The 24,704-nt window shown below is 43.6% G+C and overlaps 1 protein-coding gene across 13 annotated transcripts in view; it reads right to left on the bottom strand.

Moving 5' to 3' along the window:
• Window positions 1-24,704, bottom strand: part of LOC134204272 (ecotropic viral integration site 5 ortholog) — a 129,327-nt gene that overhangs the window by 47,619 nt on the left and 57,004 nt on the right. For all 13 annotated transcript variants that reach the window (XR_009977838.1, XR_009977837.1, XR_009977840.1 and 10 more), the window contains one exon: window positions 60-1,980. Coding sequence is in view for 10 of the 13 variants with exons in the window: in XM_062679098.1 (XP_062535082.1) it covers window positions 60-692 (633 nt within the window). In the remaining 3 variants the exon portion in view is untranslated. The remainder of the gene's footprint in view (window positions 1-59; window positions 1,981-24,704) is intronic.

Below are 24,704 nucleotides of genomic sequence, written 5' to 3'. Positions count from 1 at the left end.
TTTACGGAAATTCTGCTTCATAAAATAAAATTCAAAAACAGAACGCAACAACAACTCACCTGCATCAACAACAACCCGACGATGAATCCGGACCCCTGACAATAGCCAACCTCTCGGTCGTGCAGCGAATACGCCTTCATCACGTTGAACAGCGCCTCCTGCCCTAAGCCGTCTTTCTCCTTGAAAAAGTCATGCTCCGGATAGGTCCGGGCAATGTCCCTCCGTATGACCTTCTCGCACGCGCTTGTCGCCTTGATGTACTCCGCATACTGCTTCTTATCGGTTTCGGTGGCTCCGCACAGCAACTGCCACACGATGGCCCGAAAGTGGTGCGGAATACCTTTCCGGACCAGATCTCGCACGGTGGGCGCTTTGCGCTTCTGGCCGGCTTCCCAGTCGGCGACAATGCCCGCCCATGTCGACCAGATGTCCTCCTCGCCCACCGAGGACGCGCCCGAGTTCAGCGAAATTTGGCTGGTGTCGGAGCTTTTCCGGCTGTGGGCGGAACTTTGCAGAGAGTTCAGACTCTTGGAGTCACTCTCGATCAGCTTGTTGGCGGCCTCCAGTTTTGCTAGCAGGGAGAGTTCAGAACTTGGTAGAGATTCGGTCATATCCTGGGGCTGGGGACTAGGGTGGTGGTGGTGGTTAGTGCGCAGATTATTGCTGTCCGATTCCGACACCGTCAATGTCATTACTACTAGCTACTACAGTTTAGGCGAAGGTGGTACACAACAGTACACGGACGCACGGTCACACGGGCCGGGATTCAATGGAGCATTAAAGCTAGGTGGGATGGGATGGAGCGATCCGTTTCCCTCCTCTGAATGGATGTAGCGATGGGAATGGTAGAAGAGGGTACACACGCACGAGTTTTGTTCCGAACTGGATCGAATATGACTTTAGGGGAAATATACTGACACGAATACCGCAAAAATTCTTTGTGACAAATGATATCTTCTCGTTTTCTCTTGCACAATTAACTTACAAAACTATATTGCATTTGACAATCTGCTGAGTCAGCAGGATCGTCTTCGAAAGGTACCAACATGAAAGACCGATAACAATTACATAAATAATAAATAGAACATCTTTCTCTTTAACTTAAAATTAGAATGTATATGAAAAAATAATACTGAATCCTAAAACACGTAGCTAAGCACCTAACAGGCAGAGCAATTTAACTAAACAACTAAAAAGCGATACGGGATGCACGTAAAAGGAAAGTAAGAAGTACGAATTAAATAATACCAGTTGATAATACGAATTCAACGGACACCACCCGGCTTGGGGAGCACTATGGGGTGAGTGCGTGGGTGTGGATTTAGTTACTCGCAACTAGTAGTGGTTAATGGTGGCAAACGGCGAACAGTCTGTACGGAACACACTATTATAAGTAGCTAGAGTAGGCCCTTTTCCGCCACTGTTTGATGCGCTTTTATCTCAATTTCTGCAAGCGTTTTTCTTTTTTTAATAGTTCCCATGTACGGATGTTTGCGGCCTATAAACAATGTCGCCCCGATGTTTCTTGACGGCGGGTGTTGGATGGATGTGAGCGGTTCGCGAATACTTTCAGGTTCTAGCAGATAGATTCTGGCATCTTCTATTTTTGGCTATTGTTTCGCGCAGGCATGTGGGTGGGTGGGTGTCTGCTGTTCCGGCGCGGTTTTGCCTGAATCGAGATCTTTGTGGTACGCCGGTCTGGAAGCGAGCTGAAATGACGGAAGCCGGCAAATGATGAATAATGATGGCAGCAGACTGGTATGAGGCGCTGAATATGTTCCGTTTTGCTGCGAGGTGTGGCAAAAGAGCGCGCGATAGGCGTTAACAACGCCGAAGATGATGATGATGATGATGATGTTTGTGATGAGTCCTTTTACGGTATGTAGAGTGAGTTTGTTGTAGTTGCTGTTGATGCTGCAGTCGCCGTTGCACAAGTCGCCGCCAGCTTGCACTCCTTTTGGTGTGATGTTTGAGTTTTTGCTACAAAAGAGATGGAACAAAAAGAAAAATGGTGTTAGATAACTGTTTAAGTGGTTTGTGATGATTGTTTTATTTCTGTTTCTCCACGCGAGTTTACAGTTTGTATGTATTATAAAGTGTCATTTTTGTACGATTATGCTTCAGCGTACTGCCCAACAGACACAAATTATGTTCCGGCTTGAACACTTTTATGTCACCCAAATAACTTTATATCTTAATTCATGGTTTAACAATTATAAAAAAAATTACCTAGACATATGATGAAGGAATAAATTAACAATAGGGTAACGGTACCAATAGTGGAGGTATTAGTAGATCAATAAAAGATTTTTTTTTTAATGATAAGTATGGGAAATTTAAAGTTTTAATACCTTAGCCAATAGATAAACTAATAAATTTTCTAACAAAAATGAAATAGGTGTCATTTAACATCAACAACTACCAAATATCGCTTACTCCACTAATGGGTACACTCTTCCTTTAGTAGCGGTAAAAATTAATTTTGGTTCCCATAGTGGTGCTATCCATTGATTTTTTATGAGACTCGCCACTATTGGTACAGTTGCGCCACTATAGGTGCAAGGGACTCAATTTTATTAAGGAAAATAATTGTTTTCAATAGTTTTTCGTGCGAAATCTTAGGATAAGTTGTATTTGACAGCACGACGCATCAACTGAAACCATCGTAAAGTGTATAATAATTAAAAATCTCATTAAAACCCCACTACCTCCATTATTGGTGCTACCTCCACTAAGGGTACGGTTACCCTATATTGCCAGTGAACCTCCAATAATAAAGGACGACTCCCTGACCACCAACACTGATATTTAGGATAGGGGCGAACGAGATGTGGAGAGTGAATGAACGCCAGAAAAGCTATGCAGATATCTCAGAGGCGTCGCGTCCGCATGTGCCACCTACTGCACATTTGGTATTTTTTTCCCCGCCATTCAAATTTCCTGTCTTTCCAATCCAAACATTTTTTTGGATTATGTCCATTTAATATGCTTTGTACAAATTTGACGATTAGAAATATAAACGGAAAATATGCATTTCTTATAAGCGGCATGTGATGTGGATTTTTTTTTTTTTTTTTTTTAACGAAGGTAATGGAAATCTGCAAACAGACACCTGGGGAGGCGAACCCAGGTAGTGTGGGGATCGAATAGCCACTCCCGACCCACTAAAACCTACTTCTTCTTCTCCAGTCATCTCCCCGACCCGCAATTAAGCAATACTTCGGGGATGACTATTGGGCATTGCGCCCCTCCATGACGTACACAAGTGCACGTATGCGCCTCAACTCTTCGACACTCCCCATGCAACACATTTGCAAAAGACATACTGGCACCACATGTGCCCCAACACTCACCTGCCTATACCGCTTGAATGACTGCAAGGGAAGACCAGGTACCCTGCAGGGGTACCCCAATGCTGCCATCTCACAACATAGACAGTCCTCATTCAGTATGGTGCTCACCCCGTCCTGCAACAGAATGGCACCACTTGTCTACCAAGCCGGAGGCGACCCTAGGTTGGTGGCTCCTATGCCGCTCCTACCTCAGCTACGAGGCAGACCCTTTCATGTCTCCTATTTCTGAGGTGCCGGAGAGGCATCAACCCCCGACACTCCTGCCAGTCATAGCGAGACTTTCGTGTCCCCTACTTCTGAGGTGCCGCAGAGGTATCTGCCCCCCGACACTCCTGCCAGGCCTAGCGAGACATCACTCATTCCGTCCCTGACAGCCGGATCACACTACTGCCTAAGCCACTCTGACCATACGTACCATGCGAGTCTGACTTGTGTGCTCGCTCATACATTCAGTCCCGATCGCTTGCACCACTTGTGCACCACTCTCTTTGACATTCAGTCACTCACTCAGTGGGGGTTGTAATACCCCCATCTCCCATTTTTATCCACTCTGTGCACCTCCTGTGCATCGTTTGGGCGTGGAACACCCGGCACGTCAAGCGTGCCTAACACTCACCTACCCAGGCTTTGATCCTGCCAATAGGTCCCCGTTAGGTACTTTGCTGGCAGCACCCACCCATTGACATTTCGAAGCCCAGGTAGTCCTCAGCCAATGTGGTGGTCTCCACATCCTGGAACGGGGTCGCACCACTTACCTTACATGTCTCCGATTTCTGAGGTGCCGCAGAAGCAGCAACCCCCCGACACTCCTGCCAGACGCAGCGAGACTTTCGTGTCCCCTGCTTCTGAGGTGCCGCAGAGGTATCTGCCCCCCGACACTCCTGCCAGGCCTCACCAGACTTCAGTCATTCTAACACTACCGACCATGCGTACCATGCGAGACTTACTTGTGTGCTCACCCATACACTCGGTCCCTCACTCTGTGGGGGTATTACGAGTAATACCCCCAACTCCCATTCGCTTGCACCACATGTGCACCACTTGGGGTGTGTGGGTACCACCCACTGCCACCCGCTTGCCGCCGAAGCAGCCCTCACTCTGTGGAACCTCCACAGGCTCCGTTAACGACCTGGCTAATTGTTTCACCCCCCAGGCCTTCATCCCTTCGGCACGGGTCGCCTGACACCTTGGGATTCGGGGTTAGGGGCTTGTATGCTTTAAGCGGCACACGGTCGCTTAATAGGGTTTGCTTGCGGATATGTGGTTTTTGGGAGGGAATTAACAGCGCCCCCTGTTAACCCCACCACCTCCTAGGCAGAACCCCCTGACTCACAGACAGCTGGGGAGGGGTCGTCAAACCCTTGGACATGGTCCCTGCTGCCCCCGCATGTGATGTGGATGTGAGGCAACCAAAATGCTGCGATGGGGGCGCGTTATATTTTACTCTACGATACCGAACCGACCCACCGCCGCCACTAGTTATTTCAACACGGAACTTTCAGCCGAGAACGCTTTGTCGCGTCATACACGCTAACTTTCTGCTACTCAGTCACTGAGTGAGAGAAAGTTAGAGTGTGTGGTGTGATCGGAACAAAATCGAAAGAAAAGAGAGGCATTGATGAAGCATTTCTGCTCTCTCAAAAGCATTTTTGGATATATTCTATTCTTTTGATTGTGTTGTCAAATTGACGGCTGGAACCTTAGGGGTCGTTCAAAAATGATGTCACAGGTTTTAGGGGGGGAGGGGGTCTACGATTTTGTGACAGTACATGTACTAGATATACAAAAAAGCGTGACAGAGGGGGGGGAGGGGGTCTAGAAATCCCAAAAAGTAGTGAACGTCATATTTGAATCGCCCCTTATTTGATAATCTTCTATCCCAACAAACATTGGAAGCGCGTGAAGCGCTTAGAGCAAGATTACCGGGCGCGAGTATTAGCCGTTTGGCAGCTAACCATGTGTTTGGTGGAAAATCATGACGAAAGAGCTGCTGCACGACATGTTTTGATGTTAAAACGGAAATGTCCCCTTTTACGGGTTCCCCGAGGGCACCTCATAGGCTCCAAGAGTGACCAATGTTGTCACTTATCGATTTTGAGCACATAATCATCTATTTTGTGATAAATCATGACGAAAGAGCCGCCGTATGGAATATTTTGGTGCTAAAACGAAAATGTCCCCTCCTACGGGTTCCCCGGGGGCACCTTGCATGTATCAGGAGTGGCCAATGTGGTCACTTATCGATTTCAAGCGCATAACCATTTGTTTGGTGGAAAATCATGACAAAAGAGCCGCCGCACGGCATATTTTGGTATAAAAACGGAAATGTCCCCTTTTACGGGTTCCCCGAGGGCACCTCATGGGCTTCAAGAGTGGCCAATATGGTCAATTATAGATTTCGAGCACATAATCATCTATTTTGTGATAAATCATGACGAAAGAGCCGCCACACGGCAAATTTTGGTGCTAAAACGAAAATGTCCCCTCCTACGGGTTTCCCCGGGGGCACCTTGCATGTATCAGGAGTGGCCAATGTGGTCACTTATCGATTTCAAGCGCATAACCATCTGTTTGGTGGAAAATCATGACAAAAGAGCCGCCGCACGGCATATTTTGGTATAAAAACGGAAATGTCCCCTTTTACGGGTTCCCCGAAGGCACCTCATATGCTTCAAGAGTGGCCAATGTGGTCAACTACAGATTTCGAGCGCATAATCATCTATTTTGTGAAAAATCGTGACGAAAGAGCCGCCGCACGGCATATTTTGGTGCTAAAACAGAAATGTCCCTTTCTATGGGTTCCTCGGGGGCACCTTGCATGTACCAGGTGTGGCCAATTTCGTCGGAAGCCCTCTCATGGTCCATACATTACCGTTTTAAGAGAATCTATGAAGAATTAGCGATCGAAAGGCATATATGAAGCGATTTTTGTGCTCCCCTTATATGACCGACAAGGTCCCCGTGGAAGTCATTTCCCGGTGGCCATTGTCTCCAGAACCAGCATATCACCACATAGCCACAAAATTGATGAGTTTATCTTTCGAACGGTATATAAACTTTGTTATTCGGTTACAATTTGACTATTTTATAAGCATTTACATTTCTGGGTCAATATGACCCTAACATCTTATTCGTAACTTTTTTTGTGGGGTCATTCCTGTTGCATCTTAAAATACTTTTTTGCAATTCCTGATCATAATATCTGGTTTACAGTTCGTCTTTGAGTGATAAAACGGCCTACTTTTCCATACCAACAAAATGGGTGCTTTAATGAACATTATGCAACTCAAATGGGTTGCATAATATTCATTATAACACTCATTTGGGTGCTATAATGAAAAACCAACATCAGAACAGTAGTTACATGACTACATTTTGCTGAATTAGCTTCGGTAAGTGCTCAAATAGTGTTTTCTTTGCGCCCCGTAATAAATGAAATAGTTTGGGGGTACGGTACGGGGGCACGGTAACATGAAATCTGATTTTTCTCAGTAGCAACATAATTTGTTGGCAAGAATGATCATGTGGAGTTAATTAGACTGTACAATTTTGGTACAAATTTATCAAATTAAAGTCCATTTTTCGTCATTGCAAAAAATAGAGTGTGCAACTCGTTGCAAAACTCGATTTTTTCAGCACTCGTAGTATTTATCCAACTCGGCAAGCCTCGTTGGATAAACGTACAACTCGTGCTGAAAAAATCATCTTTTTGCAACTTGTTGCACAAACTACTATTTCATGTCAGATGCTTCATTTCCACAAAATATTAAAAGTCAAGAAATTTCAGAACGATCGGATTATCAGGTAAAAAGTTATTCTACTTTGAAGTTTCGTTTTGGGTCAAATTGACCCCAACATCTTACTAAGGTTAATATATTTTAATTTTCTGGTTTTGTCACAACAATTGAAGCTAAGTCTCATTTCACGAAATAACTCAAATAGAAAACTAAAGTGACAAATAATAGATAGATGACAAACATCTAAAAGAAAAGCCGAGAAAATTAAAGATGTCTTATTTGACATATTGGAAAGGATAACGTTTCTCTTGAAGGTAATTTTTAACATTACGAACTGTCACTTTTAAGTTTAATTCGAAAAATAGGACGTAGCTAAGAAGCAGCCAAACGAAACACAATTTATTATTTATTTCGCAAAGAAAAGAAAAATCTTCTCCCTTCAACTCGGTCCCTGACTGCTCGTCACCAGCCACGCAGTCTGCGGAGGGTCCGCAAATCGTCTTCCACCCGATCTATCCACCTTGCTCGGAGCGCACCTCGCCTTCTTGTGCCCGTCGGATCGTTGTCGTGAACGATTTTCACCGGGTTATTGTCCGACATTCTGACTACGTGCCTGGCCCACCACAGTCTTCCGATTTTCGCGGTGTGAACGATGGATGGTTCTCCCAATAGCTGTTGCCCAATAGACGTGTACACTGTATTAGCCTCATCTATGCTGCCAATATGATGTAAAGAACGTGAGGAGATCATTTGGTGTATTACACAGCCATTTGGAAGTAGTTGTGCCTCTTTTACGTCGCGTCTTAACAACCTTTTAAACTACATGACGACGGCTGACGTCACAGATTTGGGGTTCTGAGATAATTATGGATTTCATTGGTTTAGTTTCGGATGAAAATGCACTGAAAATAATTCCGGCAAGAAAAAGTTTTTGTTAGAAAAACTTTTTTTCCTTAAAAGTGCCCAGCTTGCGATGTATGGACGGTTGGTAGGAAACATAATCACCTATCTTGAGACAAAATTTCGTTCAAATTAAAACGGGCGTTTTTTCGCAAATCAACATTTAATTTTTTTAAACTGATTTTTTTTCAGTGTGTGGCCTCAATTTGGATTGTTTCCAATATTTTCCAAGTTCACGTTTGTTCTACGAGTAATAATTTAACTATTGAACAACGTCATTCAGAGCAAACGACACAAAATCAATCAATAACGGTGCTCACCTGGCTATGAACACTTTATTTTCTTTGTACTACCAGAGCACATGTACCGTATTAGACTTACGCAAAAAATGGTCTTTAGTTATGCGTATAGACCGAGAGGCCTTACTCCAGTGATTTCTTGGATGAACAATAACATATGCTGTCTACCATATCCTTTCTTGGGGGCAGCAGGGACTTTGTCCAAGGGCTTGACGACCCCTCCCCATGGCCACTGCGAGTTAGACCGGGACCATCGTCCCTAACCCCTAATCCCAAGGCGTCAAGCGACCCGTGCCGAGGGGATGCATGGCCAGGGGGGTGAAATAATGAGCTAGGCCTTTAACGGAGCCTGTGGGGTACCTGGGCACCCTCCACAGTAATTGTCCCTTACCGCGTCATGCTGGGCTCTGGCGTGGTGGACCTCTTTTCCCGAGCAACTCGTGGGACCAAAATGGAAAACCAAGTCAATTCTTCAATTAGTGGTAGTAGTGTAGGCGACAACCCCTTCGCAAGAGGTGGGTTGTTCAGGTCTCCGCCTAGGAGGCCAGAGGCAATAGTCGGCAGCTCAGTGCGCAGCGCCAGCGTGGGTCACTCAACCTTCCTCTCGGCTATAAAAACGCCGGTAGGGGTTATTGACGGCCCATGGCTTGTGGAGGCGATGAACCGCAAACGCGATGGGCTTTCGGCCTTCGAGGTGGCGACGGAACAGCTGGACGCCATCATCGACTTTGCGTCATCGAAGCATAATATCAGTAAGGACCTCAAGAGGAGCTTGCAGAAACTTCGAAAGTCGATGCTGGACGCCAAGCTGGAGAGGGCGGTCGGGACGGCCAAGTGTAAACCCGTGAAATCGGTGGAGTCGAGGTCTACCCAGACTGAGGCCCAAGGATTAGCGAAGACGGTGGTGCCAAAGTCTACCCAGACTGAGGCTCAAGTATTTGCGGGTACGTCGGGGGTGACTGTTCCAACGGAGCAGACACAAAAACGGGGGAGACAGTCTCCAGGGGATGAGCTCCCTGGGGCCGCTCCAAAACGCGGAGGGTTACTACCCCGAACAAGGGTAGTGGGGCTGGGAAGCTGAACCCCGGCCAGGTACCTCCAAAACCGGGGGAGGAAGGACCTGGAAAGGTCCGTCCACTCAGGAAAGACGGTGGCAAGGGGTTACGGCAGGCTGAAAGTTCTCAGCCACACCAGACCAGGGAAATAGAGGGGGATGACGCCTCCTGGACCCTGGTCAAGAACAAGAGGAAACCGAAGACGTCAAGGCCCGAAAGAAGGCCCAGGCGAATGAGGGTAGCAAGAAGTCTAGGGTAGGTGCCAATCACTTCAGGGGCGATGCCCTAGTCATCACGGCGGACGAGGCTAAGTACTCGGACGTCTTGAAGGCGATGAGGAGTGACGTCAAGCTCGGTGAACTCGGCGCCGACGTACGTCGAATAAGACGTACCCGGATGGGCGAGATGATCCTCGAGCTGAAGCGGGGCGTCTCGCAAAAGGGCGCCGCCTACAAGAAGTTGGCGGAGGAAGTCCTAGGCGAGACGGTCAAGGTGAGGGCACTCACGACGGAGGTGAATCTAAGGGTTAAAGACCTGGACGAGATCACCGAAGTCGAAGAGCTCGTCACGGCACTGCGGCGACAGTGTGAAGTGGAGACGCCCACCGCAGCCGTTCGGCTACGGAAAGGTCCGACAGGGACGCAGGTAGCATTGGTTCGGCTATCTGCAGCGGACGCCTCCAAGGTAGTCAAGTTAGGGAGCGTCAAAGTGGGATGGTCGGTATGCCCTGTGCGCATATACGAGCAACCCGAAGTTTGCTTCAAGTGCCTGGAACCGGGGCACAAGCAATGGGACTGCAAAGGCCCTGACAGAAGCAATCTCTGCCGACGCTGCGGATTAGAGGGACATAAGGCACAATGCTGCACGAACCCTCCCAATTGTTTGATTTGTTCCAGCAAAGCTGTGAACAGCAAGCACCCCATGGGGGTTCGATGTGCCCGGCGTTTAAGCGTGCTGCAAAATCAAAATGCAGGTAACGCAGCTGGCTTGCTCGGCCTCGCCCGAGTGTTTGGTGTGCGCAGGTTTAGAGGAAACGGCGGAACACGTGTTGTTCGTGTGCTCACGTTTTCGCGCAATGCGTGACCACATGCTTGCCGGACAACCTAGTTCGGAGGATGTGTAAAGATGAAGTTGGCTGGAACGCCGTTTTATCGGCTATCGCCCAAATCGTCTCGGAGCTACATAGAAGGTGGCGCGTGGACTCAAGGATGGCTAGTTCAGGCGCAAATAAGAGGTGGTCCAAGGGATCGGAATCGGCTTCATGGGTCATACCGGTGGTCATGCTCTGTGGTCGAACTCGATCCTTTTACCGAACAAGTGGCCGCGCGAAGAACAACATGGTATCGTCGCTTTCGCGGCGTTGGTCAACCGGGCGGGTTCCGAGCCCGAGGACGGAAAGGGGTCCTCGTCAAGGCTGGGGCAGGCGTAGGCACCGCGTCGGCAAGTCCCTCTGTGTGCTGGCGAATAGGCCCTATCGCAGAAAGGTCAATTTGGGGTGCACGCGGCATCATCATTCTTGATACCAGTCGTGCAGAGGGAAGCAGGCGCGAAGTCGACCCTGCCCACCTTCCGAGGACATAGGGCGTGGTAAGGCCACCTGGGAAGCCGGCAACGCGCTGGCACGATACCATGGTGTTCTTCTAAAAAAGCGAGTTACGATGTTCGGTGCTGCAAGGACACGCAGCTAACCTCGAGGGTGCGTTGCGCACTGGCCCCCCTTTGAAGCATTACTTTCTGGTTGTACCGAAGGGACTATGGGCTTGGCGGCAATGGAAACGGTTTAGCGGGTCGGGAATGTAGTCCTGCCTCCCTCGGTGATCCCTAACCCCGCACTTCCTGGTCAACCCAGGATGTCTGTTGAGCAGATTCCCCCTCCATTGTTTAGGACAGTGGTTCCCAAACTGTGGGTCGCGACCCCCAGGGGGGTCGTGGGCTGTTCAGTGGTGGGTCGCGAAAGACGAATCTTAATTCATAATGTTGTTACTATTTTGTCTCACAAATCACAAATCTATCTATTAAAGGATCGAAGTAATGATTGGATGATTAAAGAACAACAAACCTGACGAGGTCAACGGCCTTTTTATGTTATACGATATTTGGGCAAGTAGAAAGAAATCCTATACTATCCAAATCTAAACCCCGAACCCAATCCCAACCCAATCCTAATCCAATTCGAATCCAATCAAATCCAAATCTATTTAAAATCCAATCTAAATCGTATTCAAATCCAATCCGAATCTAATTCAAATCCAATCCTAATCAAATCGAAATCCAATCTGAATAAATTTCAAATACAATCCAAATCCAACCCAAATTCAATCCAAATACACCAATTCAAAAAAATGATGAAATTTTGACAAATACAATGATGGGATAAAAAGTAATTTGTTGTTGAATAAAGATCAAGGAAATGGTAGCTCCTGGCTCTTCAAGTTTATACCTAAGCATTAAGCGCAACAAGCGAGTAGAAGTAAGCACAGTATTAAATGTACCTAGATAAATTATTATACCTACGCATAGTATAAATAGTGTAAGCTGCGATAATTTTCTTCAAGTCGTGTCAAGTACGAGACACTGAAGACGGCTATACACTTGAGGTTGAAATACGCATCTGTCAAGATAGAATTAATGTCGTTTTCGGTTATTGCTGGGTCGAACCTAGTTCTGCCCCGGATCCGCTCTAACAGCTGTCAAAACGTTCGGTTATTCGTTCAGGTTGGATCGCGATCCGCACCAGATCCGACCCAAAATGAATGAGGTTCGCTCTGCCGATTTATCGAGATCCAACCTAGATTCACCAATACATTCGAACACAAACTGTCAAACTGATGTTTATGTTTACGCTAAAGGAAAATGAAAACGTAAAAGACACGGATGGGTATTTGATTTTGTTTGTTTCATTTGTTAAATTTATCAATTTTGTTGCTGTCTTCCACGCAAAAATTTATTATTTTAATATTGTGCTGTTGATGAATCGGATTCAGATATCGACATATTTTTCGCTGATTACCTCAGATGGTAGCTCCATTATAAACAAAATGAGGGTTGAAAATTTGGTTGAAAATGTGATTTATAAAATGCAGTGACGAGAAGGTAGCTGCTATTTATTCACTATTTGGTTGTGTATTCGAAGATATACTTTAGGTATAATTGCTCTCTCAATTGTAAAATGCGTACCGCAATGATACGTTCTTTCTGATTATTTATAAATTAATTCAAATGTCTATTTAGGAACATAATTAAATTGAGCATAATTTTTGAGTGGAAGTGGATTTTTAGTTGTAATTCGTTAAAAAACTGACATAGACATACATATTTTATCCCATTGATATTTATTATGTTCAATCTCTTGTTTAGATTACAAAAAATGATTTGCCTCTCTTATATATTTAGTTTTTGCAGTTCTTAAGAAATCACGGTTTATCCCAAAGAGTCGGGGTAGATGGGGGAAAATAGCAAAAAAAAAATGCAAATAGCACAAAAGAACGCTAGTCGTTGCTGTTACTAGAATTAGAATTTGATCATTTAAAGGTAGAATAATTCGGTTATCTACGTCGAATAGTCGAAATCCGTTACAATTGTGCGATTTGATTCTATGTTTTAAAATAAAAAAAAAACCAATAAATTTTGTATTGGATTTTTTACAAAATGTTTCCATATTGTCTTGTTCTGTTCCATTTGAATGACATAATTGATAACTCAAATCTACTGTAACGTAATCACTGTTACCCAAAAAGCCATAAAGAATCAGCATAAAAAATTATCGGAAAACACGGATTGGCATAATTACCGGCAATGTTCCGAAGCGCCAAAATTCTTTCACGGCAACCCACATTGCCGTCGTCATTTATCACAAGCTCCTAATCACATAAATTTATTGATGGATTAATAATCATTTTTTAAATTGAACAATTGACAGAAGAAACATCTGATTTCCCTCATAATTCATAAAACAAGAAAAAAATAACATTTATAAATAATAAAATTCAACAGAGTCTGTTTCAGCCAGCTGATAAAAGTACGAAATGAAAACAAAACAGATGATAGGGCTTGAGTTCTTACTAACACCATCATACTGACTCGATCCCGATTCGTTTTTCGTTCGGTTATTCAGAGTCGGGGTCGGACCTGACCCAGGTTTAAAACCGAGTACGGCATAAGTGGTGGAATTGCAATGGGATTGTACAAACTCGTCTTATGACAAGTGAAGACATTCCACTAAAAAGCTCAAAATAATTTTCTTAATTTATTATGATTTGTTCAATCTAGCGCGAACTCATTTTAACTAATTTCACAAAATCAATGCATTTGGTACCTGGTGGGTCGCAAGCAATTTGTAATTCTGCTAGGTGGGTCGCACATCCAAAAGTTTGGGAACCTCTGGTTTAAGAAGAAAAAAAAATATCCTTTCTCTGTACCACAAGGAGCACCATACTTGAAACAGGACTGCAAATTTTGTTCTTGAGTGTAGCGTTTGTGCCATTTCTTGGATAAATGAACGACCTATCTGTGACCTTATGCAGAATAACTATCATGTCGGTCAATTTTGAAAGTTTATTTTCGGTTCCAGTTACCAAAAATTTTCTATTGCAATCCCATTTCGACCGCATAAAAATGGTTTTGATTGTACTGCCATTCAGTAAAGTGCCTCAGTCTGTCAAACAACTAACACACAAGCTTAACATGTACGTGGGTAGTGCTGCCAACAAATTTCTATTATGAAATTGTTTCTCTTGTTCCAAACTTTTGGAATAGTTGAAAGTTTTAGTATGAATGATGAGGGTGTATGAAAATATATATTTGGAAGACTTTACTTTTATTACGCTAGCGGAAAATAATTGGAAAAACCTATTTTATTGACTGCATGATGTATTATCAGACGTGTTACATAAGATTATTTCAGTCCAAACCGCCAGTTTGGCAACGTGTTTTTCAATTGTAAACAAGGCGACGAAGACAAACAAAATCAAACGATCTAAAGTTTAAAAAAAAGATCTTTTCAACGCCTTTCAGTAGTTCCTTTTTGAATTTTCATTTACTCTAGCAATAAGTATTGCTTTCATTTAGTGCGTAGTGGGAAAATTAAGTGAAAAAGTGCAGTGAAAATTAGTGAAATACGAAGATTTTGGTGACGATGCTGCGTGCATTCTCCAGCAGTAAATCAGCTGGATTTTCCTTCGTCGTACGGTAAAGGTAGGAAATTGTGCAAATAGACTCAGTCGCAAAGTTTAATTGAACTGTATTTCAAGTAAGAAACACCGGAATGTAATTCAAATGTCTTCAGATCGTAGTGTACACTTTTTTCTATCTCGCCAGATGATTAGTTCATTAATTTAGTTTACGATTCGCGAGTATTTAGGGATTTAGAATTTGATATGACGGATATTAGCGCCATGGACGAATTAGCACATAACCCTATTTGATCGGAAATTGTCAATGTTCAGCCGAATATGAATATGTACGAAGTGAGGGAGACAAAGAAGGCCGATGGGCTTCACCAAAAATATTCGATTATTTAAAGCTCTGTTCTCGATTGTTGTTTTTAAACCCATTAAGAATCATAATATTTGAATAACTTGTTCATTTTTTCTTGTATTTATGACAACTTTGTTCAAGGAAAATGTGTGAAAAATCATTGGTTAGAATAGAAAATATGATTTTAAATAGGTCTTCACACAAAACTTTGCTGAAGCTACCACGTGAACATCTCATTTTTGGTGTAAACATAATATCTCAAACCACTTCTAGTGGGATTATTCATCGAACTGTATGGTAACTCTGTTGAAGAGACGGAAAATGTTAAAAATCATAACTTTAACTAATAGTTAAGAGAATGGAAGAAGGCTTCCAAGCCTCTTGAAAGGAGGCTTCCATTTGTAATTTTGCGTGGTACCTCGAACAAAAATGCGTTGGTTTGATTTTTTTACCAAAGGTAACAAGGGACAGTTATGAGTAGAAGGGCGATATTAAGTATTCGTAAAGGTTATAGGTTCACTCCAAAACCATTTTTTTATATAAGACTCGCAGACTCTTAGTGTTATAATCCAATAGACTGAACTCGACGAACTGAGGTGATGTCTGTATGTGTGTGCGTGTGTTTGTGTACAAAATTTTGTAGACACTCTTTTTGCGACTTATCATTAGCCGATTTGGCACGGCAAATGCTGGATAAAGCGTACCATTGGTAGCATCTACCCAGCAACTCCTATCCCTACCTCCTCGTGGCGCTGGCCGGGATACGAGCAACTTTGGGGAAGATCGGATAATCCTCCCTGGAACTATGGTCGTATGCTGACAGGAAAGGGGGGATTTGCTCCTCTTCGGATATGCAAATCTGATCGAGCGTCTGTTCCCCATGTTAGGGACGGCAGATCATCGTCCGAGTGTCAGCGAGGGACTCTAAACTAAACTGTGCACATTATACTGCATCATGTCAGCATCGAGAAGGCAGCCTTCAACGCGATGTAGGTAGCGTAACCCTGGTAAGGTAGCCTACCGAAGATTCTACAGCTACCAAGAAAGGCAAAAGTAGATACACTTGCTCACAGATAGACCACGTGCTGGTCGACGGACGACATTTCTCGGATGTTATAGATGTAAGGTACTTCAGAGGTCCGAAGATCGACTCGGAGCATACATTGTCGTTGCAAAAAATTGGGGGCGACTCTCCAGCGTCACGAATTCACGAAACAACAGAACGATGCGTTTCAATATCGAACGCTTGTCAGTTGAAGGAGTTGCTGAACAGTACCACCAGAAGCTGGACGAGCGGATAGAGGAGATGCCACCGGATCTGGCGACGTCAACAGATTGTGGGAAAATATCCATGAGGGTGCGATATGCGGAGGTTTTACGCAACTGTCAATGGCACGCGGCATAAGACTGCGCCAGTTGAAGGAGTTGGTATAGCCACCCACGATTTGTACAATCACATATGCTATGCTAGCTTGAGCTTGAGCTTGATTGACTGCCCGTAGTTGCTACTCCATTATGACCAGATCAGCTGTTGTGTTTGCTTTTGACTAGCACTCATCTTCAATGTACAAGTACTATGGATCTCATTTGTTAGGTCACGCTGGCGCCTGCCACGTCAGGATGCAAGTCAATGTAGGGAAGGGGAATAAACGGATAATGCAATCATTCGCCCACTGCAAAACGAATATACCTCTGCACTTGCCACGAGTTCAAGCGGAATTTTATTGGATTTTTTGGGTGAGGTTGAAGACGGGCAGAGGTTCGTCTTGGTTAACGAGTTGACCAGCTAATGTGATAGTAGATAGGAATTGATAGAATTCTAATTGTATATGGGAAACGAGCTTTTCCGTTCATTTCCATTTCCAATTCTAGCAGTTTCTACTAGAATAGTCAATTTAAAGGTATAGGAAAGAAATGGAAACGGTATGGAAGTCCATTTCCTGTTCTAGCGATTGCTGGAACATGAGAAATATAGAGAAAGATACAAAGTAGGAGGGAATGGGACGAGTCTGGGATTGAGCACATGACCTCCTGCGTATGAGGCCAATGACTACCAAGCTCGTCCATATGCTATGCTATACATTAACCTGAATGAACATTTTCGTTATATATAATTTTCGAGTATAAAAAACTGTACAAATGATTATCCCTGAGTCACGACAAGTACATTGATAAACATCTCATCAATAGGTTCCATTATGTTTATTATATCATCCCGTAAAATTAAAACATCACACGGATAATATAAATATATTAAAGAAAATAAACATCGGAAATTCCAGTGTTCAGAACAAACACCGCGTGGAGTATGACATTGGTCATATCCGAGATCCATCTTCTGACAGCACTCAAAGATCGCCTTGATGAGTCTAAATGCTATCTTAAATTTCCAGAACATATTTTTCTAGCTAAACACTAATCGTTGATTCGGTATGAGGTACGGTAGTCCCGAATCCGTAATGCACTACGTCAAGGTCAAGGACAACACGATGTGTCGCCACGGTAGAACATTGAACCATTTCGGTTCAATCAAAGGTAATTGCCTATTTCCGGGGATTAAACCACCCGACTTGGACGTTAATTTACAATGTTATGAAAACTCATATGTGAATATGTACGTTATGTGGAAGATATTGATTTGAAAAATGTATTGGAGGTAACCACTTTCCCTTCGATGGGACTCGAACCCATGACCCTACAGTACGCTAGACTGGTGCTTTAACCAACTAAGCTACGAAGGACCTCCGTCGGCCTTCGCAACCTAGCGGCTACTGAACGAGCTCGAGATTCCCAAATTGGACGCATAGTCAAATCACTCGCAATCCATTTATCAAGCCAATACTTCCACATGTGTATTGTACACGTCCACATTAGAGGAGCGTGAGTATTTAGAATGTCTGGCGGCTATACACATTCTTCATCAGCAACGGTACTGATCAAGTGAGGTTGTGTAAGCTATTTGCCAGTCGGTCGTCAAGCTCAGACCCGACCGCATTGCGTAGGCAAGAGCACGCAACTCAAGTTCAGTTCAATCAAAGGTAATTGCCTATTTCCGGGGGTTCCCTATGTAGGGTCATGGGTTCGAGTCCCATCGAAGGGAAAGTGGTTACCTCCAATACATTTTTCAAATCAATATCTTCCACATAACGTACATATTCACATATGAGTTTTCATAACATTGTATATTGAACCATTTGCTTAGTGCTGAGCCGTGAAATGATAAACGATTACAATCTAACAAGAACATTGCACTTGGTCCAATTACTCACTCCTATGACCCGTGAACCCAGTCAGAAAGCCAAAAGTTCAAGAACACAATATAGAATTATTAAAGGGGCTTAATTGTATCTGCCCAAGGTACTTCCATTTGTCGAAAGTCAACGGAACACTATCAATTTCGGTCATCATTGGGCGCCTAAATCGTTCCAGTACGCACCACACGCCTGCTCATTCAAAATGCATGTAACGCACCGTTTATCAATCGAACTAAATTGTCTGCACCACAATAGTAAATAAGGTCACCACGTGTCACCGCACCCGATTGCGTTGAACACAGAACTAATAAATTTTATTAGGTGGCTCTTCCTCGAAAATTCAGTACCGGCGAAAAAAACCCTACCCGTAACAAACACACTGTCTGCGGGTCAAGGTGCTAGAAATAGCGCCTGACGAGTTTTTTGTTCTAATAGTGCGACGCACCTCTTTCTCTTTTCCGACGAATTGGTCGCAAACCATAACCAAGCCGAAAGTGTTTGTTTTTTTTTTCATTCATTATTCACGACTTTTACCCACCCCATCAATTATTGGAAATGAAAGATAAACTTACGCCATCGTCAGAAAAAGGTTTTATTTTCGATAAATAGGTTGAGAATTTAAAGCTACTCCGAAGGAAAAGACAAGTTCAATTGATGTGTTATTTTTTACCAAAAATTTGCAAATTCGCTTTAGCATTATTTTACAACGCAAATCTGAGACATGCCCGTCGGAAATATCCCGGTTGTGAAATTAACCAACGAAAACCGGTGTCATCGAAATCGGATTAATAATCAAGCAGCTTAAGTTACTTTGTGCTGGTAAGTCTCTTCCGTTGTTATATTAATTAGCTAATTGGATCTGTTCCAATCGCGATAATTTAGTTCCAGATTTAATTGTTTAATTATGCACTTCCACAGTTATTAATTGCCAGATTTCTAGGCCAAGCTACCATGAATGCATTTGTATATGAGGCGGTTAGCTCAAGCATTCCTTTGCTCAGAAAATCTTACTACTGATCCACGGAAGGCCGCCACGAAATGTACGGTTTCCCTATATGTATTTGCTTTTTTTAATGTGAAATACTAACCTTGAAATATTATACTTCCTTGGATATCATCGGTAGTATTCGGAACAACCATGGAAAATGTACTCTGAAGCTGATTGTCAACATTGGTACGTGCCTAATAAACCTGCTCATCAACATTCAGGTACGGACTGCGATATATTTTTGATGATTTGTATACACATCAATATTATATACACCGGCCGAGCAGATCGTTGACGTTGAGTGATTCGATTGACCCACTTTATGCTGGCCATATTCTGTCTTTTGATTGTGGTGCGGTGGCTTGTGTGCAGCTATCTCTCTGTGCACTCCGTTTTGGTTCCGGTGGTGAAGCCTATAGTTTCGATTCCTTTGTTAGTGGGTACATGCCATCAATTCGGTACCGAAAGATTCGATTTAGGTCGAACAATTTTGGATCTACTTGGTGGCATTTTAGTTTTTCGTCTTGCTGTCTTGGTTCTTATGAAATATGAGCCGAGCGAGCACCGCACGAGAACTCAACCATGCGGACGAGGGCGACACCGCCGAAGGAAAAGCCGTCACCTCGAAAGAAATGTTTGCGGAACGGTGCTTCTAATCGTTTAGCCTTGATGATGGGAAAAAGCACGTAAAAAATGTTGTTCCAACATGGAACAACATGCTTCGTTAATCGCTAGTGGTGAGGTGTGGCCATGAAAATGGTCAATGAAAAGAAAGACATCTAGTTGAATAGCTTGTTACGGTTGGCTGGTATTAGCTTGTCAGATTCAATTTATTACTCAACTAATCGTTACCTGGGCAGTGCAGAAAGTGGATGTTCTCTCAATTTAATTTCGCGTGATTCATAGCCGCACGCTGGCACATAATGGCTTATAATAATGGCATGCCCGAACAACAGGTTCAAAGCCCTGGTGAAGGACGATGGTTGTGAAGCCTAGGACCGTGACGTAAAAAAACAAGGTCGCAGAGGCAACCTCCTATCAAAATTATGTAGGTGGCAACTGTTCTTGTTCTGTCTAGAAGCTTGGAATGTAGATCTTCGAATGCATCCGCATTTGTTGGGCTCCTGGTTTATAAACTGCATGAGTGTGGCAGAAATATGGGGAATGAAGATGCTTTTTTAGCAGTTTCAATACAGCAGAAGCCAAGAATAAAATCAGCTGTCAAAATTCGATTTAGAGATAGAGCTAAGCTATCGTTATCTCCACCATTATTCAGCTGCAATAGCCGCATAGGACTAAAAACACTATAGATGGGTTACAGTATTATCTGAGCATCCGATGCTGTAGATGCATCCGAGCATCCGATGCTGCAAATTGTAGATAAATAATCAACAAGAAGATGTGCAATGTCCTCACTGCGATTTGCTAAAAATCGACTATCAAAAATCGTTGAAGTAGCTCGCTCAGCTGATCATTGCAATGCAAGTGTCCGTTGGGTCAAATTGACACAGCTCGCAGTGCTCAGTGCAGTTGCACCACCTACAGGGCCTCTCATCAACCAACCTAACGAGCTCTCCTGGAACACTGGCAAGTCTGAGGCCATCAGATGACCTTACTCGATAGAATCGTTTGATTTTGTCGTAGCGTGGTACATACCAAAATGATTGCCTACTTGAAGACTTTTGCAAAAGCTTTATATCAAATCATGGTCAAATACCAGAACTAGAATCTCGCCCAAAATTACACGGGTAGAAATCCGTTCTCCGAAATGAGAAAATGATTCATGATTTCGTGAATCCATCGTGTTTTCATATTATGGAAATAGACCATGAATATAATTCATGATTTCATGATTTATTTTCGCGTAACACATCCAATGCGTTACGATTTGGTTGTCGGGATTGAAAAGTTCAACACACGCCTCGAACTCGAGTCCATTGAGTGAGCGTTCGGCGTGCTACTTCTCAACATTTCTTGATTCTTAGGAATGGAGCGTTATATACCAAAGTAATACCGAAGGATAGTGTCACCTCCCACCCAATCTCGCATACTTCCTGCGTCTCTAAGGTTGTCGAAAGACTAGTTAACCGTCGTCTACGCGATAAACTCGAGGCCGATGGAAGATTCGGCTTGTAACAGCATGCCTTCCGTCCTGGGTATGGAACCGGAACCTACTTTGCCGGCCTAGGAGATGTCCCAGTATAAAAATGTTACTGCATATATGATGTTTTTTGATGATGATATAAATTTAAATTCATAATTACAAACAACTTTAGCAAAAAAATATTTTTTTTAATGTTATAACATTACGAAAGAAAAAAAAAACATGTATATGTATTTGTAGTAGTCTACGTCGGTTGACGAAATAAATAAATAAATGTAACAAAAAGGCTCCATTCGATTCGACTCATGTCTCCATCACATTTTAAAATTACAGCTTGTTATTACTATGGGGCTTGTATTCAATATTGCATACAAGAAAAAGTTTGATGTAAAATTAGAGGCTATTGGACACACAAATATGGGTTCAAATATTTCCATGGCGTGTAATATTCAGAATTTTTAACTGTACGTTGATTTGGTATCCCTTGACAGTACATTCAAAGTTAATTGCCTATATGCCGGGTATTGAGCCACCCGTAGTGGAAAATAATTACTATGTCTGAAACTCGATTATGCATATGCACAACATGTGATAGATTTAGTTCGGTTAGATTTGATCCCACGACCCCAGTACGCTATACAGGTGCTTTCCCTACTAAGCTACGAAGGACCTTCGTCGTCCTCCGCAGCTTAGCGGGTACTGATGAAACCAAATTCCCAGCACCGGGCCACCAGCCGCACTCGCAATACATTTTTCAGAACTAACTTTCTCATATGTATTTTTGTACACATGCCCATAGAAGTGTTCTATTGGTGTGGTGCACGTCGTACCGTCTTTTGCTGTGCTTCTTCCGTGGAATTAAATAGTTTCTTGCGATTCACTATTTACAAAAGTTATGTATTGCACCGTGATTTGGAATATTCTATTCAACGAACTGCAAACCTCCGACATCTAACAACAGAAAAACAGATGCAGAAAATTGAATTGGTTTATTACCTGAACGCGCCTTGAAAGTTAATTGCGAGCATCGATTGTTCTACTAACAACAATAGGCAACTGATTCGTAGTAGTGATATAGTGTTAAGGTTTACACAACAGGAAGGCTCACCCACCCTGTGCCAAAATTGTCGTTATTTTCACGCAAAATGTGTTGGTCTGTCCTACGGTGAAGGATGTGCATGCTAACACCGAAACATTTTCTGGATGTGTGACAACTGCAGAGACCTTATTGAAAAAGGTCGCTTATTCAATGATGTGAAAGAGACGGACACCCTATACAACTCAAAAACAAGTTGAACGCCTAGATAATGATATAAAACGGATTACTAAATTAGTTTACTGGAATGGCACACGGGTAAAAATCCGTTCCCGGAAATAAGAAAATAATTCATGATTTCATGAATCCAACGTGTTTTCATGTTATGAAAATACACCATGAATATATTTTTTATTTTTTTTATTCCTTTCTTTATTTGTTAGGCACTCTGTGTTACTTAACCGCTACTGTGCCGAGATCTACTGTGGTATTCTGCTGAGCAGAATCCACACAGAATCTATTTTTAGATTTCCATTACCATTATTGTTGTCGTTGCCAGTCCATCTAATCGTGAGTCCATTGTGTTCGTTTGTCCATGTCGTGCATCCAATGTTCGTTGCATTGTTCAGTTGCCATTAAGCCGGGTCCGTTGGAGGAATGCCTCCGAGAAGAACAAATTGTCAGTCGTCATCAGGCAACCGTTACGGTAAGGGGCAAGCCAGAGTAAACGCGACGAGCGATGCGACGCGACGCGACGCACGTAAAAGAATAACAATCATTATCATCAGGCTGTCAAATTGCACTGTCGCGTCGCGTCGCATCGCACGTCGCGTTTACTCTGGCTTGCCCCTAAGACGCGTTCCCCAATACGCTGCCGCATGGGCTGCGCATCCGGCGACTGACGAAGGTTTGGTGGAGGGGCTGGGAATCGAACCCATGACCATTACCATGAATATAAATCATGATTTCATGATTTATTTGCGCGTAACGCAACCAATGCGTTACGATTTGGTTGTTGAGATCGAAAAATAAAAAAAAGTTCAACAGGGGTTTTGAACTTGAGTACACGGAGTGAGTCCGGCGTGCTACCTTTCAGCCGTTCTCACTTTTTGAGAAGGGAGTGTTCGAAGTATAACCGGTTATGCATTTTGTCGACTGTTGAAGATTGCGTAGTACCATGAATAATGTTCCTGAAATCATGAATTATAATCATGATTTCATGAACTGGCATGATTCATGATTTCATGATTTTTTATTCATGATTGTGGGTATGCATTTGTTCCCGTGCAGCTGATTGCTCTGCAATGTCAATTCCTTCAACTATTCATCGTCAAGAATCTCCCGAATCTCCATGTTTTGCGAATGTACACTCTACACCCTTGACTTCTACAAGAGTGAATGCTGTCGATCAAGTCGCTGTTATTGCTAATGACGAAAATGTGCACCTGTAACAGAGAAGGAGGTGAAGCAAATGGCGATGAATTCTATAGGAGCCAACTGTGTTCGGTTTGTCAAATGCTTGGTGCCTGCATGGAGGGATACTTCAACTATGGATTATCTTTCATTCAAAGTTATTTTCGAGATACTGCATTGGTGAAAATGATTTGGCCTCCTGGGGTACGATGCCGTGAATTTAGGAACACTTCTTCTGTTCCTTGGAGACCACCAAACCGTGAAATTCATCGCTCAACCTAATTTTTTCCTCAATTTGCATCTCTCAATGGGAATTCTCGGGCAACATACTGGCATTTGCTCGGAATTTCCTCAAAGGCCAATCTTTCCAAGTCGTCATCAGTCTTCCGAAATCTACCAGGAGGAAACTGGCGTGCCCCAAGGATCGGTCCTGGCGTTCACCTTATTTTTGGTCGTCACGAACGGAATCTTTCGCTTCCCGACACCCAACGTTTACGTTTTCATTTATGCCGACGGCATCCTATTGGTAGTCGTCGGAGACATACCTGGACACACTCGTATCAGAGCGCAATCCGCCGCAAGACCCGTTTGGGTCACCTCGGTAAGATTTAGCATGACCGCCAGCGAATGCGTACGCGGTCACGTGTGTCGATGGAGGCATCAATCATTTCTTCCTCATTTCCGCTCCTTCAAAGTCAACTGCCGCACCAGGGTCTATTTAATCAAAACTCTTTCAAAGCCCCATAGGATCACCAACAGGGATATTCGTCTCCGCATTGGAGAAGCCATTATAGACTGCCTGCTTCTATACGGTCTTGAACTCAACTGAATTGCATACCGTAACCTCCTCAACGTAACCTCAAGCAAGGTACCCGGCAGAACGTGGAACGTTATAGACGGAAGCGGAGACAGCAGACCCGCCTTTTTCAGGAGAAGAAACGCCGCCTGGAAGAAGCGGAGTGCGAGGAGATGGAACAGCTGTGCCGTTCTCAAGAAACACGCAAGTTCTTTCAGAAGCTCATCGCATCCCGCGAAGGCTTCGTGTCGTGAGCCGAAATGTGCTGTGATAAGGATGGGAGCATCTTGACGG

The sequence above is a fragment of the Armigeres subalbatus genome, chromosome 1, assembly GCF_024139115.2.
Source record: "Armigeres subalbatus isolate Guangzhou_Male chromosome 1, GZ_Asu_2, whole genome shotgun sequence".
Taxonomy (NCBI): Eukaryota; Metazoa; Arthropoda; class Insecta; order Diptera; family Culicidae; genus Armigeres; species Armigeres subalbatus.
This window is presented reverse-complemented; position numbering and strand designations above follow the sequence as displayed.